The sequence below is a fragment of the Anopheles ziemanni genome, chromosome 2 (genome assembly GCF_943734765.1).
Source record: "Anopheles ziemanni chromosome 2, idAnoZiCoDA_A2_x.2, whole genome shotgun sequence".
Lineage (NCBI taxonomy): Eukaryota > Metazoa > Arthropoda > Insecta > Diptera > Culicidae > Anopheles > Anopheles ziemanni.
Window position 1 is genome coordinate 38,729,141 of NC_080705.1, and position 20,875 is coordinate 38,750,015.

At 43.7% G+C, this 20,875-nt stretch overlaps 1 protein-coding gene across 1 annotated transcript in view; it reads left to right on the forward strand.

Moving 5' to 3' along the window:
• Positions 1–19,854, forward strand: part of LOC131288554 (semaphorin-1A) — a 157,261-nt gene extending 137,407 nt beyond the window's left edge. The window contains exons 8-20 of the mRNA XM_058317701.1: positions 2,440–2,561; positions 5,610–5,690; positions 6,570–6,715; positions 7,126–7,208; positions 7,657–7,800; positions 14,830–14,941; positions 15,237–15,427; positions 16,101–16,404; positions 16,472–16,640; positions 16,733–16,810; positions 17,572–17,625; positions 19,442–19,511; positions 19,584–19,854. Of these exons, the coding sequence (XP_058173684.1) occupies positions 2,440–2,561; positions 5,610–5,690; positions 6,570–6,715; positions 7,126–7,208; positions 7,657–7,800; positions 14,830–14,941; positions 15,237–15,427; positions 16,101–16,404; positions 16,472–16,640; positions 16,733–16,810; positions 17,572–17,625; positions 19,442–19,511; positions 19,584–19,732 (1,703 nt within the window). The 3' untranslated portion in view covers positions 19,733–19,854. The remainder of the gene's footprint in view (positions 1–2,439; positions 2,562–5,609; positions 5,691–6,569; positions 6,716–7,125; positions 7,209–7,656; positions 7,801–14,829; positions 14,942–15,236; positions 15,428–16,100; positions 16,405–16,471; positions 16,641–16,732; positions 16,811–17,571; positions 17,626–19,441; positions 19,512–19,583) is intronic.
• Positions 19,855–20,875: the final 1,021 nt, after the last annotated feature.

Consider the following 20,875-nt stretch of genomic DNA (forward strand, 5'->3'; position numbering starts at 1 on the left):
AAAAGTCAATTTAAGTTAAATTTTTATTCGTTCCGCTTCTTTGTTTCGACATTGTAGATGTTAAATTTTTTTAAACATGTTTTTCAAAACACGAATCTTGCTAGAAAGATATCAACCAATATATAATAATTATAGATTATAGAAAGATGTTATATTTTGGACATTTTATGAATTTGGCATAATATTTTAAATATTTTAAATATATATTTTTGTTTTATTTAGTTCATTTGTATAATAGTAAGCCAGAAAATGTGTATGAGATAATGTATCTATAAACAATCAGTTGTCATGAAAGGGAACAGTAATTGGACACACGTCACCGCATATAAGTTACACTAAAAGGCATCGTTTGAAGCTCCCGAACACCCATTTAACGTTTTCGCTCAACTGCGAAGAGAGAAAACTGCGGCTTGCTAGCCGTTGCTGACAGTCACATCGATTTGAGGGACCTTTTAGTGTATTTAGCATTTAATCATTTCATTTAATACTTGTATACAATGCACATGTTTAACCTTAAATCAAATAATACTATTGATTAATAATGAAGTAAGGCTACTGCATGTTTTCTGTTGGATAAACAGCTACATTTATTCCATTCAATGATATTTCCAGGAATCAAGTCATCAACCTGCCAAATATTTCTCATTGAAAGCTGTTAACCTTTATCCAACCATTAGGAATATTAAAATCACATACCACAATACAATTGGATATTTTCAAGCAGGGAAAATAAATTGATTTATTGTCTGTTTAAATTATACTAATATTTAAAATATCTTAGTTTCAAATAATTTCATGAAACATATTCAAATTTCTGAAATATTCGATTGCGTGCCGTTTCTGCATTTTAAAAATTGGCTTCAAGTTGATCCAGAAAACTAGAACAAGTTACCACCGCATAAAGTAGCTGCGCCTTTTTTGTTGGCATTACTGCTCTGCCCGGTTCAATCTTTCCGAAGGTAAAAACGTGAGGAGAAAAGTTTACCATCAACGAGGCGAAAATAAGACATCACCCTCGCTCCAAGTTGGCTCCATCCGCCAAGATGGATGATGGGGTGGCAACAAAAGTGCAAAGACAAAAAAGTAAAATAAAATAAAAATCCCTATCGCCCGACTTTAGAACTGGTGCGCGGGCACGATGCACACTTCAAACCTTCGCCGGTGATTGCATCTAAACAATGACGCAGGATAGCCGATCGGAATAGGGGGCAGGGATGCGGGGCACGCCGGGATGCCGGGAAGTGAAATTGAATCAACAGCAGTTGAAAAATAGTTAGCTAGGAAAATATTGAAAAGTCAGTCCGCGTGTTTTTCGTAACGACGTGAAGAAGATGGGTGTGCAGGAAAGAAGCGATCGGTTCGCGTGGACGATCTTGCCGCATCACTCCTTTTTCTTGGGACCCTTTCACCCCGACATGTGGCTCAGTGTCATTGGCGCGTGTGCTTTGCGGTGGGAAAAATTGAACATCGCTACCATCGGAAAATGTTCAGCCGGATGCCAAAAGGTGCGGGTGCAGCAGCAGCGTCATCAATTCGCAACTTCTTTTCGAAGCAAAATGGTCCACCGGGAAACATTTCCTGCTGGAGCGCGTCTTGTGGAGAAGTTCGTTTAGGAAAAAATTGAAGAAAACTAGTTTCCAAATCCCTCCCATCGATGTCTTGTTTCTATCGAAACTCATTTAACTTGTTTGCTCTGCACCGTTGACGGTTGGTGGTTGCCCGTGTTTTCTGCTTCGACTCGCGTAGGTTCTATCCCTTGCTGTTATTTTATACAACACGCGTCGTATAAATTGATTGAAAATGTAATATTTTGCTCGATGGTTGCTTCCTACCAGAGACTGCATTTATTTAAAGAAATTTGTGGTTTAATTTTAAAATACCGTATTTACACGTGTATAACCCCGCCTGTATTTTGACCCATTACGATAAAAATGTGCTTTTATAAATTTATATCAAAGAATTAGTTTGTTTAGTGCATAGATACATTTACCAATTGTTTGAAATTTGTAAATACATATTTTATGTTTTTTACCGTTTTTTACTCCTTGTCCTAGTAGTTAAACTAGAACTATTTTAATTATTTAAATAAGAACATATACACACTAATTCAATCACATAATCTGATTTAACATTGTTTTAAATATTTTCTACCCTTTCGTGTCGTTATATCGGTAGCGCATCAAAAAAGGCAAAATAGAAATTAAATATTTTTCTACTAATTATATTGATTATCTGAAACCGTACGAACAAATGTATGTTTCTTTTCAAAACAATAATCGTAGGTGATTTTGTTATTAGTTTTAGAAATATTTACCCAAACATCATTCATCTGTTTTACATTTCTACACATAAAATCATATCTCTTATGATTTAATTGAAGACGTTCCAGATAGCATCTGAATTGTTAAAATATCCTACCTATTTTCTCCCTCGTTACAGAGTCCACCAGCAATCTAGTCGAGGGCAGGTACGGCCATGCCAACTCCAAGCTGATCTACGGAGTGTTTTCCACCGCGCCGAACGCAATCGCCGGCTCGGCAATTTGTGCTTTTTCCCTTCAGGTACGATAAATGCATCAGCGATGGTAAAATGATGGAGAAGCTATTTTGGTTGTGTTTTCTTTACCCGCGTGCTGAATTTTCCCGTCGTTTTTCGTCGAACGGAACTGGATGGATTCGAGTTGCCTGCTAGTTCGTTACTTGCTGCCGTAAACCTCCCAACCTGTTGGGACGTAAAACCGCTTTCGTGGCCGGGCTAAGTGTAAACACGTGGCTGCATCGATTACGGGGTTTTTGATAGAAAAATATGAATTTCCTGGAACTCGCTCCGGTGCTGAGAAGCTTTCTCTTGAAAGCACTCGACGGTACCGTACGGACGGGGCATCGGTAACAATTTGTAAAATGCAATTTTCATTTCATTCATTTAATTTCCCCTCCCTAGAGTTCAGGGTTTGCATGCATCCTAACCCACGGCTAACTCAGAAACGGGGGCGAGATAATGAAACATATGCATCTGCTTCGGAGAAGGTTTACCTTCGGTTTCGACTGCTGCCCGGTGTGGCATTTGGGAATTTGCTTGCGATGCTAGTTTTCTGCCGGTAATTCCATTAACATTGCTACGCTCGCTGCCCAGACACGGTCGAAACGTCCGACCACTATTGATCTGCACCGTTTTAGTTATGGAGCAACCTCCAAAACCGCATGCTTTACGAACGATGCAGTTGTTCTCGGGGAATTTTAGAATATGCGAAGCGTTTCTCTTTCTCTGGAAAGGGTAATTTCGCATTTACCAATTTGTAAAGCTAAACCCGCTAGTTATTGCCGGATGAGCTAAAGGATGATGCAGTATGGCAATATTTATTTCCATGCATGCGCTATGAACTATCACACATAACTGTATTGTTGTTTCTAATCGGTCTCAAGAGGTCTTGAAACACTTTTCACGACCGTATATTTTAATGAAACACAATTTCAACTAAGAGTGTTTGCAATAAAGTAGTCATTCAATAATCTATTATGATGAAATTTGGATATGGAATTTGATATTTTGTTTATATCTATAAAAATATTTCGACAAGATAAAACAATTGTTTAAAATATGGTCTCTTGTCGGATGCTTCTACATTGAACATCCATTTACAATTTCGGCTGAACAATATTGTAAGAGCCCGCTGAGAGGAATCAACTAATTACGCAAATTAATGATTGAAGGTACATTGATCACGGGCCATATTGTTTATTCCCCGTCTGCAAGCTGCCCCCACCGCTCGCAGGCACTCGTGAAAAGTATAATCCCAGCCCTACCAGGGCACAGCTTCAATCATCATTATCGCGCCCTACTGTCAAACTGAACCGTCGCTACTTTTCTATATTGCGTTTCCCCCCACGATCCGCCCTGTGCGCAAAAAAAAAGCACCCAACTGAGTGGGTGAATGCTTTGAATAATAAAAATAAAATTAAATGAGTGACCCGCAGGAAAAACCGCGCCACCGGTTCGAACGGCAGGAAGATGATTGATTTCGATCGGGCGCCAAGTGAGTTAATGGTAAAAGTCGTTTCGCTTTTATTACGCTGATTTCCGGAAGCCGGCCCCCGCTCCAGCGGATCGGGGAGCGTTTCGTGGAAAAAACCGCTCACTAATGACCTGTCGCTCGTTAGACGATTGATGGACGGGATTTAAAATTTCATTTCACAAAATCTTCCTGCCGAGCCGGCCTTCTCGTTGGTTCGAGTGTGTTTGACGCTGGAGCCGGTGTAAAAAAGGGAAGACAATTTCCTGAAGACAACCTGACTGTCAGCATGCCGGCCAGGTGGTCGTGGTTTCGGGATCTTTATCGTAGGCCAGTTTCGGTTCGAGCCCTTTCTTTGCCTGGCATCGATTGATTTCGTAAACTAGAAGTACTTTTCCCGCAAAACACTTGACAGCTCTTAATTACGAATATCTTTTGCTCGCGCTTTTTCCGCAACGTCTGATTTAAGGGTGTTGCGCTGGCATCATTTAAAGACGACAAGGTTCTCCCCGGACCGCCCAATCGGCTTGGTGAATTTTTAATCCCTTTCCTATCGCAAAACCCGAACCCTAAAGGCTCTGCCGCGTACACGGACGCGGACTGTGTGAACAAATTAATTTACACCCGGGCGCTAATTGGAGTTGAACTTTGTTCGCACAAGGGAAAAGTTTTCCTTTTAAGTTGGCACGCTAATTACGCTTAGGTTTCAATTGAATACTTCTCTAAGTTCCCATGTCGAAGCATAACTTAAGTCAATTATTTTGTTTTTACTGGTTTTACGTAGTGCGAGTGAAAAAAGGGTTTTGTGGCTAGGCAACAAATTAAAAATAAAAGAATAGAAGGTTCCCAACATCAAAGTCACAAAACATTCAGCTAGCTAGTGCTCCTTCCTTCAACTGTACTGGTTAATAACCATGCTAAATATTTTTCCCGAACGTACGTCCGATCCTTAGTTATACTTAATTATTTAGTAAGAAATCATTTAGTACCCAGTTTTTGTATTTCTTCGCCTTTTTTTTTGCTTTTTTTACATTTCGCGCGTACCGAAAGAGAAAATTGATGGGGACTTTTTCCTCCCTCTTGCGCACGGGAACGAATTTCAATTCGTGGAAACAAAATTAATACCATTACATCCACGAGCGGCCAGAAATGACTTCCTCGAAACACCATAAACCACACTTTACCCGACCCCCCCTCCCCCCTCCCCCCCATCCCTTTTGTAACCCGGATGACCCATTTCCTTTTCCCATCCAGATGCGTGGAAAACGTGTTCATTTTTTTCCCGTCCGTGGTTGTGAAAAATGCTCTTTATGAGGGTATTTTTAATGTAATCACCATTATCACCATCACCATCGCCACCTTGCCTGTGAGCCGCACGCACTGCAGGTGAAATGGAAATGTGTTACTCCTGTTTATGAATTAACCAAAACTGGATAGAAAAAAGCCATCGAAAAATGACTTTCCAGGTTAAGTTCCTATTTTGATCATTCAACTCTTTTTGTTTATATATACTCTTCTCCACGTTAATGTAGCGAATTTACATAATATTTAAAAATATGTCCATGTATATTTTCATTTACTCTTTTCTTCTATTTTTCAGGATATTTCGGACACGTTCGAAGGAAACTTTAAAGAGCAAAGTGGATTAAATTCGAACTGGCTGCCAGTGAACCCACTGAACGTAAGTATGCCGGCTGCTGGGAAAGATAAAGAATAAAAAAAGTGAATTTACCTTAAGTGAATCATAAATCATCGCAAAAGATCCTATTTTTGAAATATTTGGTTTGCTTCTGATCATGCGTACGAGTTCTAATAAAAAAGAAACAAACTGTTTGAGCTGAATCCCGTCGAAGGGGCCTCACTAATGAGCCCCTTCAAATGTATTGTCACGCCCACGGAAATATTATTTTCCAAATTCAATATCAGCTGCCCACGGATTGCTTCGCTACTCGCCGATGGTAATTGCCATCAATAGTAATCTTATTAGTACGGGAAAAGTAACTAGCAATTTCACCGGATGGAAAATGCACAATCTGAGGTGATAGAAAAAAACTGGCCACAGCTCATAGGGCAGGACGCGGGCTGAATATTTAGGTCTCGCCTCACGCACACCCATATACACACATCATCCCGCATAGATAAGAGGCGAAATTTCACCACTAATTGGATCAAAGCGACGTAATGTAAATCCCGCATTCTCGTGCCTGGGACTGCATCGGCAGCATCGGTGGAAAAGCTGCCGCCAGCTCGCACGCTCAGCGCCGGCCTCGGATAACTAATTAGTGCCAAACGTGTGCTTATCCCACTAATTAAAATAAAACCAAACGTCCTAGTCCACGTGGAGGTTTTCCCAGCCGGTGGGTTCGGTTTCACCGGTACGCTCACTGTGTAGTGTGCTCGCACGGAGGGGGAATGTCGTGGTACATATTTATACCATCTATTCGGCGAAATAGTTTCGAGAGGCAAGCGGGGCCATGCTGACCGCTGCGACCTTCCCGGGCAAAACTGCATCCGATCGGACTGACTGATATACTCTCATACCTGTGTTTGCTCGTTCTAGGTACCGGATCCTCGGCCCGGCTCGTGCCACAACGACTCCCGGACGCTGCCAGACCTGACGCTCAACTTCAAAAAGACGCACTCACTGATGGACGAGACCGTGCCCGCATTTTTCGGCTCACCGATCTTGACGCGCGTTAGCACGATGTAAGTAAGGGGGGGGAGGGGGGGGGGAGGATGCCGAACGAACGTTACCCCCCATTTAGATCTATTAAGCTTCGAAGTGAAACTCCGGAAAGCGTTAGCGTAGCGTAGAAACGGAAACACAACCCTGAACCCGAAAACCACATATGCGAGTGTGTGTGTGTGTGTGTTTGTGTGAGTACTTTCAAAAAGGAACTGTTGAACTCACTTTGCCCACCCGCTCGTGCTGCGCTCAGGTTGTGATAAGGACGGTCGGGCAAGAAAACAAAATACGACGGAGATCGTTTAGCACGTTGCTAAACTAATTATCAATCGTATGGATGTTCATTTGCGGATGGGGGAGGGGTATAGTTTTAGCCTCAACCTATTTGATCACTAATCATCTGTTTGATGCTCTCTTTGGGACGTTCTAGGTACCGCTTCACGGCCATTGCTGTCGATCCGCAGATAAAAACACCCGGAGGGAAAACGTACGACGTCGTTTTCGTTGGAACAGGTAAGCAAACTGGTCTCATATTGAAATGTTTACAGTAAAGGACGATCAGGTTTTTAACCCACCGATGCTTATATTAAGTATTATTCTTATTGTGTTGAACATGTTGGGTTTCCTGTCATATTAACTTGAGTAGTAGTTTATAACTTCCAAAATTTTATTTATACATAAGAAAATGTTAATTGTTAATAACATTGTGCCTACAAGGGCGATTTTGGACATTGTGCTAAAGCTGAAGGTCTTGCAAGCGTTAGGATCGATACTTCTTTTCTCATTCGAGTTTCGTTTCGTTCATCAACACAGAATTATTTGTGCGTGCGAATTGTATCTAACTTCTTTTTCTTCCACCCGACAGTAGTATGTGTGTGTGTGTGTGTGTGTGTTTTAAGAAAATTACTCTAACGACTTGTTTGCTCTTTTCTCTCTCTCTCTCTTCTCCCCTCCCTCGCAGATCATGGTAAAATCCTCAAAACGGTTAATGCCGAGTCGGCCGACTCCAACAAGAAGGTTACGTCGGTGGTCATCGAGGAAATAGATGCACTTCAAACGAACGAACCGATACGGACGCTGGAAATTGTTCGCACCACACAATACGGTAAGGATTTGCTTTTCTCACTTGCAGCAGAAAATGAACAAACAGTTTCTCCATTTTTTGGGTACCTGCTTTACATACCTTCCCCCACCTTTGTTTCGTCCTTTCCTCGTCGGTCAAACCTACTGAGAGTGCTGAGCGGATGAAAAAAGAACGGAACCTCTATCCTCCAACCCGACGTCTGTTTGATCTGTTGTGGCAGCGTGTGAAAACGAGGGCCAGTTTGGGGCTCAGTCGGAAAAATGGATCATCATCGTTGAAAGGGATGGCGTTTTGTGAACCATCGGAAATCCTTACGCCCGTCGCAGATCCCGGGGAGCTGTTCGGAGCGACTCGGAGGAACGGTATGGCGTCGGCACCGGACAGACGATCCCTACCGGAACCTATTTGCATTTTTCCAATCTATTTTGCTCCCGGAACCGGTAGCGGCCGAGAGCTGTGTCGAGAGCCCGAAACCGGTGGCAGCACCGGTTGCGAATTGTTTTCCCTGTGTGCTCTTTCGGATTGAAATTTGCACGCCGTGCTAACCTTTTGCCCGCACTCCCGGTCCCGGTCGGGGCTCGGGAACGTTAAATCCGATCGGTCGGAAGAATACAGTAGAATAAATACTCTAGCACTCCCGGACGCTTGCATAGCCCGAGGTGGAGCCACCACGTTTCGAGGACTTTTGGGGTGGACTGTGCGGAGTTTGTGAACTAGACCGATGAGTTTCCCGTTTATGTTTGTGCTCCCCCCTTTTTTTTGTCGTCATCATCATTTTGTTTTGCGCTCAAAGCTCGCTTTGTCTCGCCGGCCGCACACACGGGTAATTCGATTTGAGTATACGTGTGTGTGTGTGTCCAATCGAATCCCGCAGTTGTTCGCCCGTGGACCGGGGTGAACAAAATGCTGCCCCAGAACCAAACAAACGGAACCAAACACAGGCAGCTAGCAGCAGCGTTGGTGGGTTGTGGGCAAACTCAGGCGGAACGCCGTCAAACGATGAACAATTTCAGTTTTGAACCGCTGAAACGCAACATCCCTTAAGCAACGGGAATCGTCCGCCACGGGCGGATGGTCTTTGTGCCAAGCAGGCACACAATGGCCAAATGTGATCCTACCGCAGCTTCACCCACAACACGCTCGCACACACATGAGTCCGTTTTGTTTCATTTCGAATGGAACATTTGCTCTACAAACCTGGACTCACCGTCCATCGGTAGGAGTACAAAGGGAAAGGATTTGAAGTGGTGTGCCGGAGTTCACCGGGACACTGTGTACCACTACGAAGGAGCGAGAGAGAGAACGAGGTCAGATCGGAAAATTGTTTCCGGGGAAATTCCACCAAAACGGTCCAGCGAGAACTTTTGGGCGTAAAGGCTATTTCAGAACACCGGGAAAATCATCATCATCGTCATTATCATGGTCGTCATCGTAATCAGCGGTGCCGATATTAGCGTTAACGTCACCCGGCCCGGTCCATATCCTCATTTGTCGCTCTATGTTCTACGGTGTTTATACGCTCTGATTCATCAACTCCACAGTGAGTCTCACATAGAACGAGCTTTGATAGTACAATTTGTCCATGAATTTTGTATAATTTCATGTGTTAAGGACTAAAGATGGAGATGGATACTCCATAATTGAAATTGGGTATTTTAAACGTCGTGTCAACCTTTTGATTTTTTAAGGTAAAAAGAGAATATTAACCCCTTCACAGTCTTGCCAAGTTGAGAAAATGGCTCAAAAAATTGTCACACTGTTTTTTTTACATTTTTGTATAGGTTTTGGTCTAAAACTAAAAAAACGCACATATTTTCCTAAAACTTTTGGGATTTTGTTGTTTAAATGATGGTCAGTCAACATATGTTTTATTTATGATAATGATCAGCAATAATCTTCATGTAATAAGCAAAAAATAGTTCAATTGCGTCGATTTGTGTCAAACAATAAGCAATATGAATAAAAGTTTATAAACACGTAAGAACGTCTTTTCGAAGCAGGTACACTCGAAATAAACGACGCGCAACGAAAGTAGAAATAAAACGAGCGACAAAAAACTGCCCGGGGAAAGCAGTATAAATTTCATCCGCTTGCCCGAGACAGGATCGAGCAAAACAGTGAAGGGGTTAAAAACATCCTTTTCAGGAGACATAATTTCCAGCAAATACTAATAAAGAAAACTTTTGCCATTCTATAGGATTAGGATGAATAAATGACTTGACAGTTAACAGCAAGTGAAAGTTACTATCGTTTATACCGGCCTTAATACCGTGTTTTAATCATGGCTGATGGTTTATAGAATGTCTCTGATGGTACTTTTACCTAAAACGTAAAAAAGGATTAGCACCATAAGTGCTGCTAGTCGAAGATGGTATATGTTGATCAAACTTTTAGTGAGGCATTTAAAAATTGTTCTGCCATGTATATTTTAGTTCAACAGCAACAGTTCTCACCAGTTTTACAACTCTATTACGCCTTATATTTTTGCCGAATGGGAAAATTACATGATTTAGGTATCAATTAAAAAAAAAAACTATCAAATCCTAGGTGTTTTTGGATAACAATTTCTATAGCTAAACTTCTTAGAAATATCTGGAATAGTCCGGATCAAACTTTTAGTAAACCTTTCCCGGGAATCTATAAATAATTTATTGTAGAGCTGAACCGAATGAATGAGTTATCAACTTTAGTTCAGTTCAGTTTTCAGAATGTTTCAAAAGTGCCGCCATGTTTTGGCTCGCTTCGTGTCCTCCTTCATTGTCCCCCTTCGATCCACTGTGCACCCGATTTGGCCAAGGATTGACGCAGAATCATTTGAGCGTGAGATGATTATCGTTGTCGTTTCGTTCTGGGCCATCGTCTGGCTTCGGTCCCGGCCCGAGACCGGAAGCACACGGTTCACCGGGTGGCCCCGATGGGAAATTGTTCCGATCCAAACGGGCCACTGCCAGTTTTAAAGGGTGTAGCATGATGAGAAATATTATGTGCTTTCTTTTTTGCGTTTTGGGCCCATCGTTTAAAGTGTTCGTTTTTATACTCTCTCTTTGTCTTGCTGCCTCTCCTCCCGCGTTAACCCTCTCACCCGCTTGGGAGTAGAAGGTTTTATTAAATCGAGAAACAACCGATCGATCGATTGATCGGGGCTAGGTGGGCTATTCTTGCTGCCGACGGAGGCGCAAATTGTTCCGGCAAGAGCCCGACGAGCAGCATGAGATGATTTTGGCGGCAGCAAGTTGGGAAATCGAGTCACAGAAAGATGCAAGTTGGCATGGGAGAGACGAACGAATTAGTTTAACACTCACCAAGGCACGGTCAACCAAGAACCAAAGCGAAGAAGAAGCTCGAAATGGGAAAGAAACAGAGAGATTTCTAATGTTTCCACCAAAGGCAAAAACGATCGAGTCGATAGGGCAGCAATTTTCCGCCCCTGCGCCCTTATCGATCCCTCGGGTGCTCTATTTTCGTCCCTCCCTCTTGCACACTGCCTCTCCGGCCTCATCCCCTTTCTGGCACTTTTTCAAGTCGGATCTTCTAATGACACGTCTCTCCGACGTCCAACTTCCAAACTCGCCCGTCCGTCACGCAGATGCCCACCCCGATTGACAGTGACGCAATGACGTCCGGTAACGATGCTGCAGTGACAAATCGAATGGAAACCGAACGCGCACTGTTCCACCAGTATCCTTCCTCGTTTCTTCAGTGTTTGTTCCACCGTTTGGCGTCCTTTTTGGCACACATGAGCATTTGCAGAAGAGGAGCAAATTTTTCGCTCATTGCCGTTGATTGCTATGGAAAAAGAGCAAAAAAAAAATTCATTGCTGGTGATGGCCTGCTTTCTGGCATGTTCCGCTACCGGTGCCGGATGCTGCCGGTTTCGGTTTATCGATTTCCTTTGCCCGGTGCAGCCCATTTGTGGTTTATCCGGTGAGGAGGGTTTGCGTTTTTCTTTTTTTTTAACAAGACTCTTTTTATTCCACTTTGTGTAGCCTTAAACTATGAGAGTTCGGGCTCGTTCTTGTTTTTCCGGTTGATTATTTAAAGCTGTGATGCTTAAAGAGATTCCAGGCACTTCGTAGATCAAGAAGAAAAAATATTGGAAATCCTTATTCTGTATGAATTTTACGCTAGGAACTTAAAGAAATTCTTTCCGTTTCATTCCTTTTCGTCCGTAAAGTCCGTTGTTGGAGGAAAAGGTTTGAAAAAAATTCACCAGCAGAAAAATTAATACCCATTTCCTGTGTGCACTTCATGCTTCTTGCTAAAATGTGGTGTTAAAGTGCGCTACGAGGGCTTCAGCATCGGCCAAAGCTAAGCGGTTTAATCGGTTGCATCAGCAGACAGTAGTATCTGCTCATCTTACGTCTTAACCAGCTCTCGGCAGGTCTCACCCCGCCATGTGGCCTCGCTGCACCGACGATGGAAAGTAATTGTCGGATGGTCAAACAAAACTTTAGTTTATAATTTAATTGATGTTTGCCGAGAAAGCAGCAGATCTTCGATGTTCTGTGTTTCTTTTTTTTTGCTTCTTCATCTCTTTGCTCCTTTGCACTCCTTTGGAGAGTTTCTGCGGATGTTCCGAGAAGTTACTTCAACTGCAGGCGTCGGCAAAACGTGGGATCCGGTCCCAGTCTGCCGTTTGGGGGGGCCAACGGAACCAGTAGTTATGCGCTATGTTTTTCCCATGACGATGGAACGTCGCCGGGCAAGAAACATGCTGCGGGAATGCGGAATGAAATACAGCGGGACAACTTTTTGGGACCGTTCAAACACACCCTACCCGCCGTACCATTAGCAGCACTTTTCTTCAGCGTAAGCACATCGAATGTCAATGGCAAGCAAAGGGTCTGGGTGGGCCATCTTATTGGTGAGGGGAAGGTAGGCCAACATCATATAAACGAACTCATAATTAGGTAGTAATTGGAGCGAAGTTGCGAAGCTAAACACGGGACGGTACGCATACCTGCATTTTCGTTTTTCTTCGCTATACGTGAAGTATTACGTCTTGTCGAACGTGAACGCGTGGACTGCGTGTACACACCGCATGTCATTATGAGACATTCATTAGACAAGTTTTTTTTTATGAAAAACTTCCTTTGCAAACATAAATCAAGTTCATAAAACCGAGTGAAACTAAACGAAAAGAAAATAAACCTCTCATTAGATGAAAATCAACAAATTTAACAGCTATTTTATCGTCATGTGAAAGATGTGTTCATAACAAAGTATTTATTGAGAGAGATGTTTATGCATCTACTAAAATGATGGGCAAATAGAAAACTAAAATGTATATGCCTAAGTTGTTAAGGTATGAATGTAAAAAATGTTCAGATTATTTGTGAAAAGGATACATCTACTAGAATCTGGTTACCTAATGCACGATACTTGTTCTTAAAGACGGAGTTGATAACAATTTGTTATTAGTTATTAAATAAATTAAATATTGTATGTTGTGATGTTGATAAAAAAATTAATCAATTATGCTTCAGCACAAGGAAAAGACTTGCTCAAACTGAGAGTTTTCTCTGTAAAATTTGCACTTATCATTCTCATATTATGTGAATGTGGACTGTGGTGCGATTTTGACGCTTCTGAATCGTCATAACTTTAGCTTAGACATATAGTAAACAAACTGTATCGTCAGATTGGCGATTTCATTGTTGCGTAATATAGTTATATTATCTGGGAAATGTCGAATTTTGAGCCGAATGGAAATTCTTCTTTTCTTCTTCAATTCGAAGAAAACAGCTGTTGCAGCGTTTCGGGAGCTTCAACAAGTTTACGGAGACGATACTCTCAGTAAAACTACGTGGCGTGGTTGGTTTGGGTGCTTTAAAAAAGGCGATTTCGATGTCAACGACTGTGCGCGTCAAAGAAGATCGCCAAGCTTCAGCAACGATCAATTGGTGGCATTAATCGACGAGGATGCAATCCAAACACAAGAAGGGCTTAGTTCAGAGTTAACAGTTACCCGCCAAGCTATTTCTAAGCGTCTGGCTGCGTTTAGATGACCACACTATGCGGAGAGGCAAGGCCATTCTCCTGCACGACAACGCTCGTCCTCATCAGTGACCAGTGAAAACTTATCTGGAATCGCTGAAATGGGATGTTTTACTCCACCCGCTGTATTCACCAGATCTTGCCCCATCCAATTTTCACCGGTTCCGGCCCATGGCACATGGATTGGCTGACCAGCAGATTTCCTCCTATGAACAGATCCAGAATTGGTTGGATACCTGGATTGCGTCGAAAAACGTATCATTTTTCCGAAAAGGAGTCCGCGATTTACCCAAAAGGTGGAAGAAAGTAATAAATAATAATGGCCAATACTTTGATTGACCCAATTTCTACAAATAAAAATGCCACGAGTAAAAATAAACTTAAGAAAAAACGGCCGTTATTTATTTGCGACCTAATATATCTTCACGAAACGACTATTTCAGAAAAAATTAACTGATTAACATTACATTCGGCATAAAAGAGTTAGTCTATAAATCAGCATTACAATTTAGTAAATTATTTATGTTTACATTTATTCTTGGTTGAAATAAATTTGTTTACTTAATTTTTGAAGAGGTAGAAGTTAAAAACAAAAAGTAACATCTTCGTTGATTCAGCGAAATATTTCAAAATGTACTGTGGAAAGCTTTTTTTCCCACCTTTTATAGTTTCAATCAAACACACATGTTTGGTAAAGTTTGAGTAAAAAATAAGTTGTCTTTTCCCCCCGTTTTTGTTTTATATAATTCAATTATATTATTCTCAATAAATTCCGTACTCCCCCTGAGTAACCAATCGTTTCAGGAAACTTATCGCAATAAACTAATTGATTGGAAATTTGTTCCTTTTCTTATTCACATTCTCCATTCGACGATGCATCGCGCCCTGGAAACATGAACGGTTGGCCGCATGGACTCAATCCCGGTTACCACGGATCGAACAAACGGTGAAACGAACGCGGTTGCCGACGAAACAATGGTTAACAAACAACATCAAATGACACCGCCCTCCCCGATGGATGATCCCTTCACTCATCCGCCACCGAATCTACAGACACGCCGAAGGACGGAAGTTATGATGATGGAAAATTAATTATAGTCACCGATACGACGGTGCTAGCGATTAAATTACATCGCTGCAGCAGCGAGAAGATAACAAGCTGCAGGTAATTATAGCTCGGTTCACCTTTACGTAGAAGGTATGCTCGGAACGGAGTGCTGGCCAAATCTGCTAGTCTAAGATCTGCAAAGAACGGTTCCTTTGCAATGATGCAGGTTATGGGAGCGCCATCGTATTTTCGGCCAGGACTGCAGCCATGAATATCCGCAGTCCAATCGGATCCCTTTTCGGAAGAGAATATTTACGCTACAGTAGCACATGACTGGTCATTTATCGTTGGATTTTTGCTTTGTATGATTGTTTTTAATTTGGTTTTCCATCTTTCTCTCTCATCAAAACAGCGAATGTGTTGCTCTGCAGGATCCTTACTGCGCGTGGGACAAAATCGTCGGCAAATGCCGGTCGCACGGTGCGCCCCGGTGGTCGGAGGAGAACGTGTTCTACCAGAGCGTCGCTACCGGTGACCATGCGGCCTGCCCATCGGGCAAGATGGCGAAGGACGCCAACGCAGTCGAGCGGCAAGGATATCGCGGTACGTGCATCTCCTCCCCGATGGAAGAAAAGGGAACAATCGGCGAGCTTGTCAACGGTGTACTTAATTGGATTAGTGATTTCCCCCGTCCTGGATGGGATGAGAGATTGGGGTCGTGCTATTGTTCAGATTCCCCGATCGGGGTCGCGTTTTCCCAGCGGAGTCTGGCTGCAAAACGCTTGAAACGGGCGCTTAAACCCCTTTGTTAACGCGAACACACTGTTGGGCGTGTTAGCTCCGGTTTGAAACGTTGTTATCCTGCGACTGCGAATCCGTGTGTCCTGGGCTTGGCATATCGATAGCCGGTTGCACGATACCGGGTAACCCGGGCGGGAATGGCCATTGAGGTTGTAAATCCCTCCGTCCGGATCCCATCAGCCGTCACGCGCTGTGGACGGCGCCCGTTGCGAGGCTGTAAAGATTTTTATCCACTACTGTTTGTTCTCCCTTTATTGCGTATCGATTGCGCCGTGAGTCTTTTCGCGTGGGATTTCTTGGAAATGGTTATTGTGTCCCATTTTATCCGATTGTTGTCGATAATTGATTCGACTATATCCAGGAGAAAATCGATCGGGATCACCTAATTTCGCCAGAATGCCGCGCGTATTGAAAAAAACAGTCAAAGCCAACATTGGAATAATCGACTTACCCGTCGCTCTCGGTAATCTTTTAGATCTCGAATACGATCCGCAGCGCCCATTCCGGGATCAGCCGGCAGACAAGATACAGTTCAACTCGGAAAACTACAACGACAAGGGCCCACAGATAACGCCTGACCTGATCAACGCCCAGTACACGGTGGAAACGCTCGTGATGGCGGTGCTGGCGGGGGCCATCTTTGCGCTGCTGGTTGGCTTCATCACCGGTTACTTCTGCGGCCGCCGGTGCCACAAGGACGAGGACGACAACCTGCCCTACCCGGACACTGAGTACGAGTATTTCGAACAGCGTCAGAACGTTAATCGGTTCGTTGAGCGGCCCCGTCCGATCTGCCGAAATTGGGGACCAGCTATGCTAATCCTTTTATCCCGTTCACCATCGCAGGATACAAGCCGAACCGAAGCTGCTTCCACAGGTCGAAGAAGTGACCTACGCTGAACCGGTACTGTTACCTCAACCGTCTAGTCAGAATAAGATGCAACATTCGCCAAAGAATACGCTAAGAAAACCGATGGGCCACCACCATGGCGTTAACTCGGAAACGTTGTTCCAGGTAGGGACCGCAGTAAAGGATAATTACAGAAAGGCTTTCGCTGTGTTAACTAACTTATTTTTATTTTCTTCATTTCACACAACCACGCACAGTTCCAGCCTGATAGCTACAATAACGCCCGCGACAACTACCGGGGCCGAGATAACTTCGGCACTCTACGATCGCATCAGGTAAGCCGAGAGGGAAGCTGGTTTTTCCGCCAGGCTAATGGGGTAGACAATGCCCGGTTTCCTAAGTAGTATTGCGTAGCGTTACCACAACCACTATAAACCACTACTACAAGCCATCCTTCCTGTCCCCTCACAAGAATGTATCCCTCGACGAATCCCATCAAGTGGGAATCATGGAAGCCATTGCGCTGCCCTTCATGCTCCTACAACGGTTTGAACTAAGAATTCAAGGCAAGGGATGGAATGGCAATGCAACCGTTTCTAGATGCACAGCAGCATCGTGTAAATTGTCCTACGTTGCGCTCGCTCGCTTGCTCGCCAGCTAGCTCGCGCTTGCATCCTGAAAATCGCGTGCTCAGCTATAAAGCTGTCTAACCTGCCAATGGGAACCACCCTGTTGGCGGTGTCATAATTGCGCAACTATCTCGTCGATACTACGATCTCCGGTGAATTTTGTTTTTACTCGCGTTCTCTTTGGTTCTCTTTTTAGCCCTTTGTCCCTTTTTCTATCAGAAACATTAATCACCCACTAGTAACACAAGCCTCCCCCAAACCGCGTGTCAGGGATGCGGTTCAATAAAAAAGAAAAAGCATACACAAAACCCCACGAAACTCACAGTCACATCACAAGCGTCCGTGCTATCAGTCGTAGATGCTGAACTTATCCTAACTTTTCTCTTTCTTCTCTCTCACTATCTTTATCTCTCTCTCTCTATTTTCCTCCATTTCCTGCTTTTCCTCTTCGCTGTCATTTCCAACAGGGTGATAATTATCGTCGCGGTGACGGATTTTCAACAACACGAAGTGTTAAAAAAGTAGGTTCCACGTAAAATCAAAATTTTTCCCCGTCAAGTTGTTGCCAATCGGAACCGATATTCGAATGGTTTCCTTGTTTCGTGTTTCGAAGTTGTACAGACAATGAGAATGTAAACGATCTTGTTTCACAGTTTTTATTCAAATTGTTATTTTTTTCAATGTCACTGCAAATATTTCCATCATCCTCCCATGTATTGTCTTTGTTGATTGAAATGAATGCCTATTTGAATTGCCAATGCTTTCGGATAAAATTGTTATACAATCGTAATGTGGCTGCAAGGCGCTTTGTTTGCTTATCCTTATCACTGATCCTCAAATGAGGATGTTATTCTTTTCTTTCATATTTGTATTTCATTGAATCAATGTAATCGATTATGTTGCTTAACGTTGTGATTTCATCTCATGCAGTTTTCACCTTTTGTAATGCTTCAATCATTCATCTCGTATCACTGATCGTTTATATTTAAATGATAATTAAAGTAAGTTAACATGATTGAGTCCAATAGATCTATCAGAAAAAATATATGCTAAAAGCATTGCTTTATAAAAGAAAACAAAATTCCAAGACCGCATGAATTTCTTTGTCTCAATTCTTTTGCTTTTTCAACGCACCTGTTCGTTCGACATATCACCTGTTTAACTTAAAATATTCCAAATATAAACTAGCCCATTCAGTGGGGTACTTTTATAGTTGCTCCGTAATGAACACTTTCACCTTAGATTCCGTAGCTTTACGTTGGATTATATAGTCCCTTTTTACAGGAGCGAGTAATAAGATTTAAAAATAATCATTTTACTCTCCCGTACAACGTTACCAAATATAAACTATTAATAATTTAATCATTTTAAAATATCGTCGCAGTATGAGAAACATTTCTGTAGTGGCACAGCTTACCGAATAAAATGTTAAGTTCCTTTCATGTGACGGAACACATACCATGATCATTTTAGCTAATAAATGCAATTTTAGGGTTCATAACATGGTTCGTGTTGAAGCGTAGTTTCTATCTTTCGATTAAAAAACATATATAACTGCATCAAAACGCTAATTTATCTTTTCATTTTTGATAGGTGATGACTCTTTCGAACGATTTAGATAAATTACCATTACGGTCAAAGTCTCTATAATTAAAATAAACTTTATTCGAAGAAGAATCTTCATTGTGAATCATGTGCCAACTTTAATATTTACTTTCTTTTTAAATGTTTGATAACTGTTCTTCTGTTCTTCAATCCATCAGTCGTTCAATAGCTCAATTCCTGAATGTTATTCCCAAAAACTTCCCTTTCAAGTTATGCATTATAATCTTCTGGTTGCCGTTTTGCATTCGGCTCTGATGTATTCGTTTCTTGTGTATGTGTTGTGCTTGTTCCTTTATCCGTCCGTTCGTCACTCTCAAACATGCCTGTCAAACTGCCAACGTCCAAGCGATTTGCTTTTGATCACGCCATTCCCGCAGAGTGCATATACATTTACAACAAATCCTCACATGCCCAACAAATGTTCCCAAAGCCGCTGCTGTTGCTGCTGCCGTTGCTCCTGCTTGCCTAAAGCGCTGCCTTATCCCTTTCGTTTGCGATCCACTGAACACTGTCTGCATACCGTGTTACATTTGCTAAACATGTGCTTTCATTTTCTTCCAGGTGTATCTTTGAGACGGAAACGGGGCGGCTGAGACCAGCCAGGGACTAATCAATCAAAATATGGTAACTATCCATTGCCTTTCCGGTGGCCGGTTGGTCGTTTGATCACCGCCCGCCTACCCAGCTCCGGGAGTCGTGAAAGTTTAATTAAAAAATAGCATTTTTATATAGGTCCTTAATTCAAACACTCGTAACAGAAGTCTCGGCCGTATGAAAAGGCAGCCGCCCCGACATGGCATGGGTAAGTCGTTGATGGTCCGGCAAAACTAGTGCGTCCGTTCTGTAACTAGAAACCTGCCTGCTTTCTTTCCAGTAACACAACATCGTTCCGACAGTCCGCACCATTCCAGCTCCGGTTCTTCCCCAGTCATGTCCAACAGTAGTTCCAGCCCTGCGCCTCCATCCAGCAGCCCCAGCCCGCAAGAGAGCCCCAAGAACTGCAGCTACATCTACCGGGATTGATTAAGAAACCGGCCCCAGCAGCAGCAGCAGCAACCGCAACAGCTGCAACAACATCCAGCAGTCGATGGCAGCGCAGCAGCTGGTGGCGACGGTGGTATACTATACACATCCGGCAACAACTATGACACTCCTTCTGGCAGCTCTCACTCTCAGCCTCACTACACTCTCTGCTATCCGTCCCATCCTGGTCCGAGTACGTCGGGTTATTCACCCAGGGACGATTCAACCGTGGAGCGACCGCCCTTCTTCAACCAACAAACGACTGTTCTTTCGCCTCCGCGGTCCGCTTCCCCGTTGCTACTGGCGGCGAGCTCCCGCAGCCACCCGGCCCATCTGCTCAACAGCACGAACAGCAGCGGCAACGACACGAGCAAGAAGCTGAACCGTCTGTCCACTTCGTCCTCGCTTTCCATAATCACACCACCGACGACACCGAAGCGGCCAGCAGGCCACCAGCACGGAGGAAGACGGGGCAGAAGAGCAGACGCTTCCGGCTCGACCGGTCGGCTAAAGCTGGCCCTCGGCACATCGCTGGCACAAAACTTCAACCAGAAGTTGGCCAACCTGAACGACAAGTGGCACGATTTTAGCTTCCTACTGTTGAAGTCCTCTGGCAGCGGTGGTGGTGGCGGTGGTGGACCGTCCCCCGGTCCCAGTGGGAGCGGTGGTGTGGTCATTCCCTTCGGTGGACGGTCGAGCGTCCGCAACGATTCGTACCACTCGATCGAGTCCGCCGTCACGTGCACCGCAGCCGACTTTGAGGCAGGCAATTTCTATCAGCGCGAAAGCGAAACGGAAAGCAATCCAGATTTTCGCACCGAGGGCGCCGCTCACGGTCGGCAGCTCACGAACAGCGACAATCGGCGGCACCGGCCGCAGCGCAATCGATTGGGCCCGTCCCGGCGCAACAGTGCCAGCGGTGGCGGCGGCGATCCGAAAGAGTTCGATATGCTCGTGCTAAAAACCATCGACACCGGGGAGGACGATAATGAGAGTTTCTAGGGTTGATCACTTTTATCATCGGCACCGGAGAAATGTACTGCAATCCATAATCCATACTTTGGAGTAGGCAGGCAGGGCATCGCACAGGAAGCGATAGCGTGTGGAAAGGTGATGGTGGGAACATGACTGGATTAGATAACA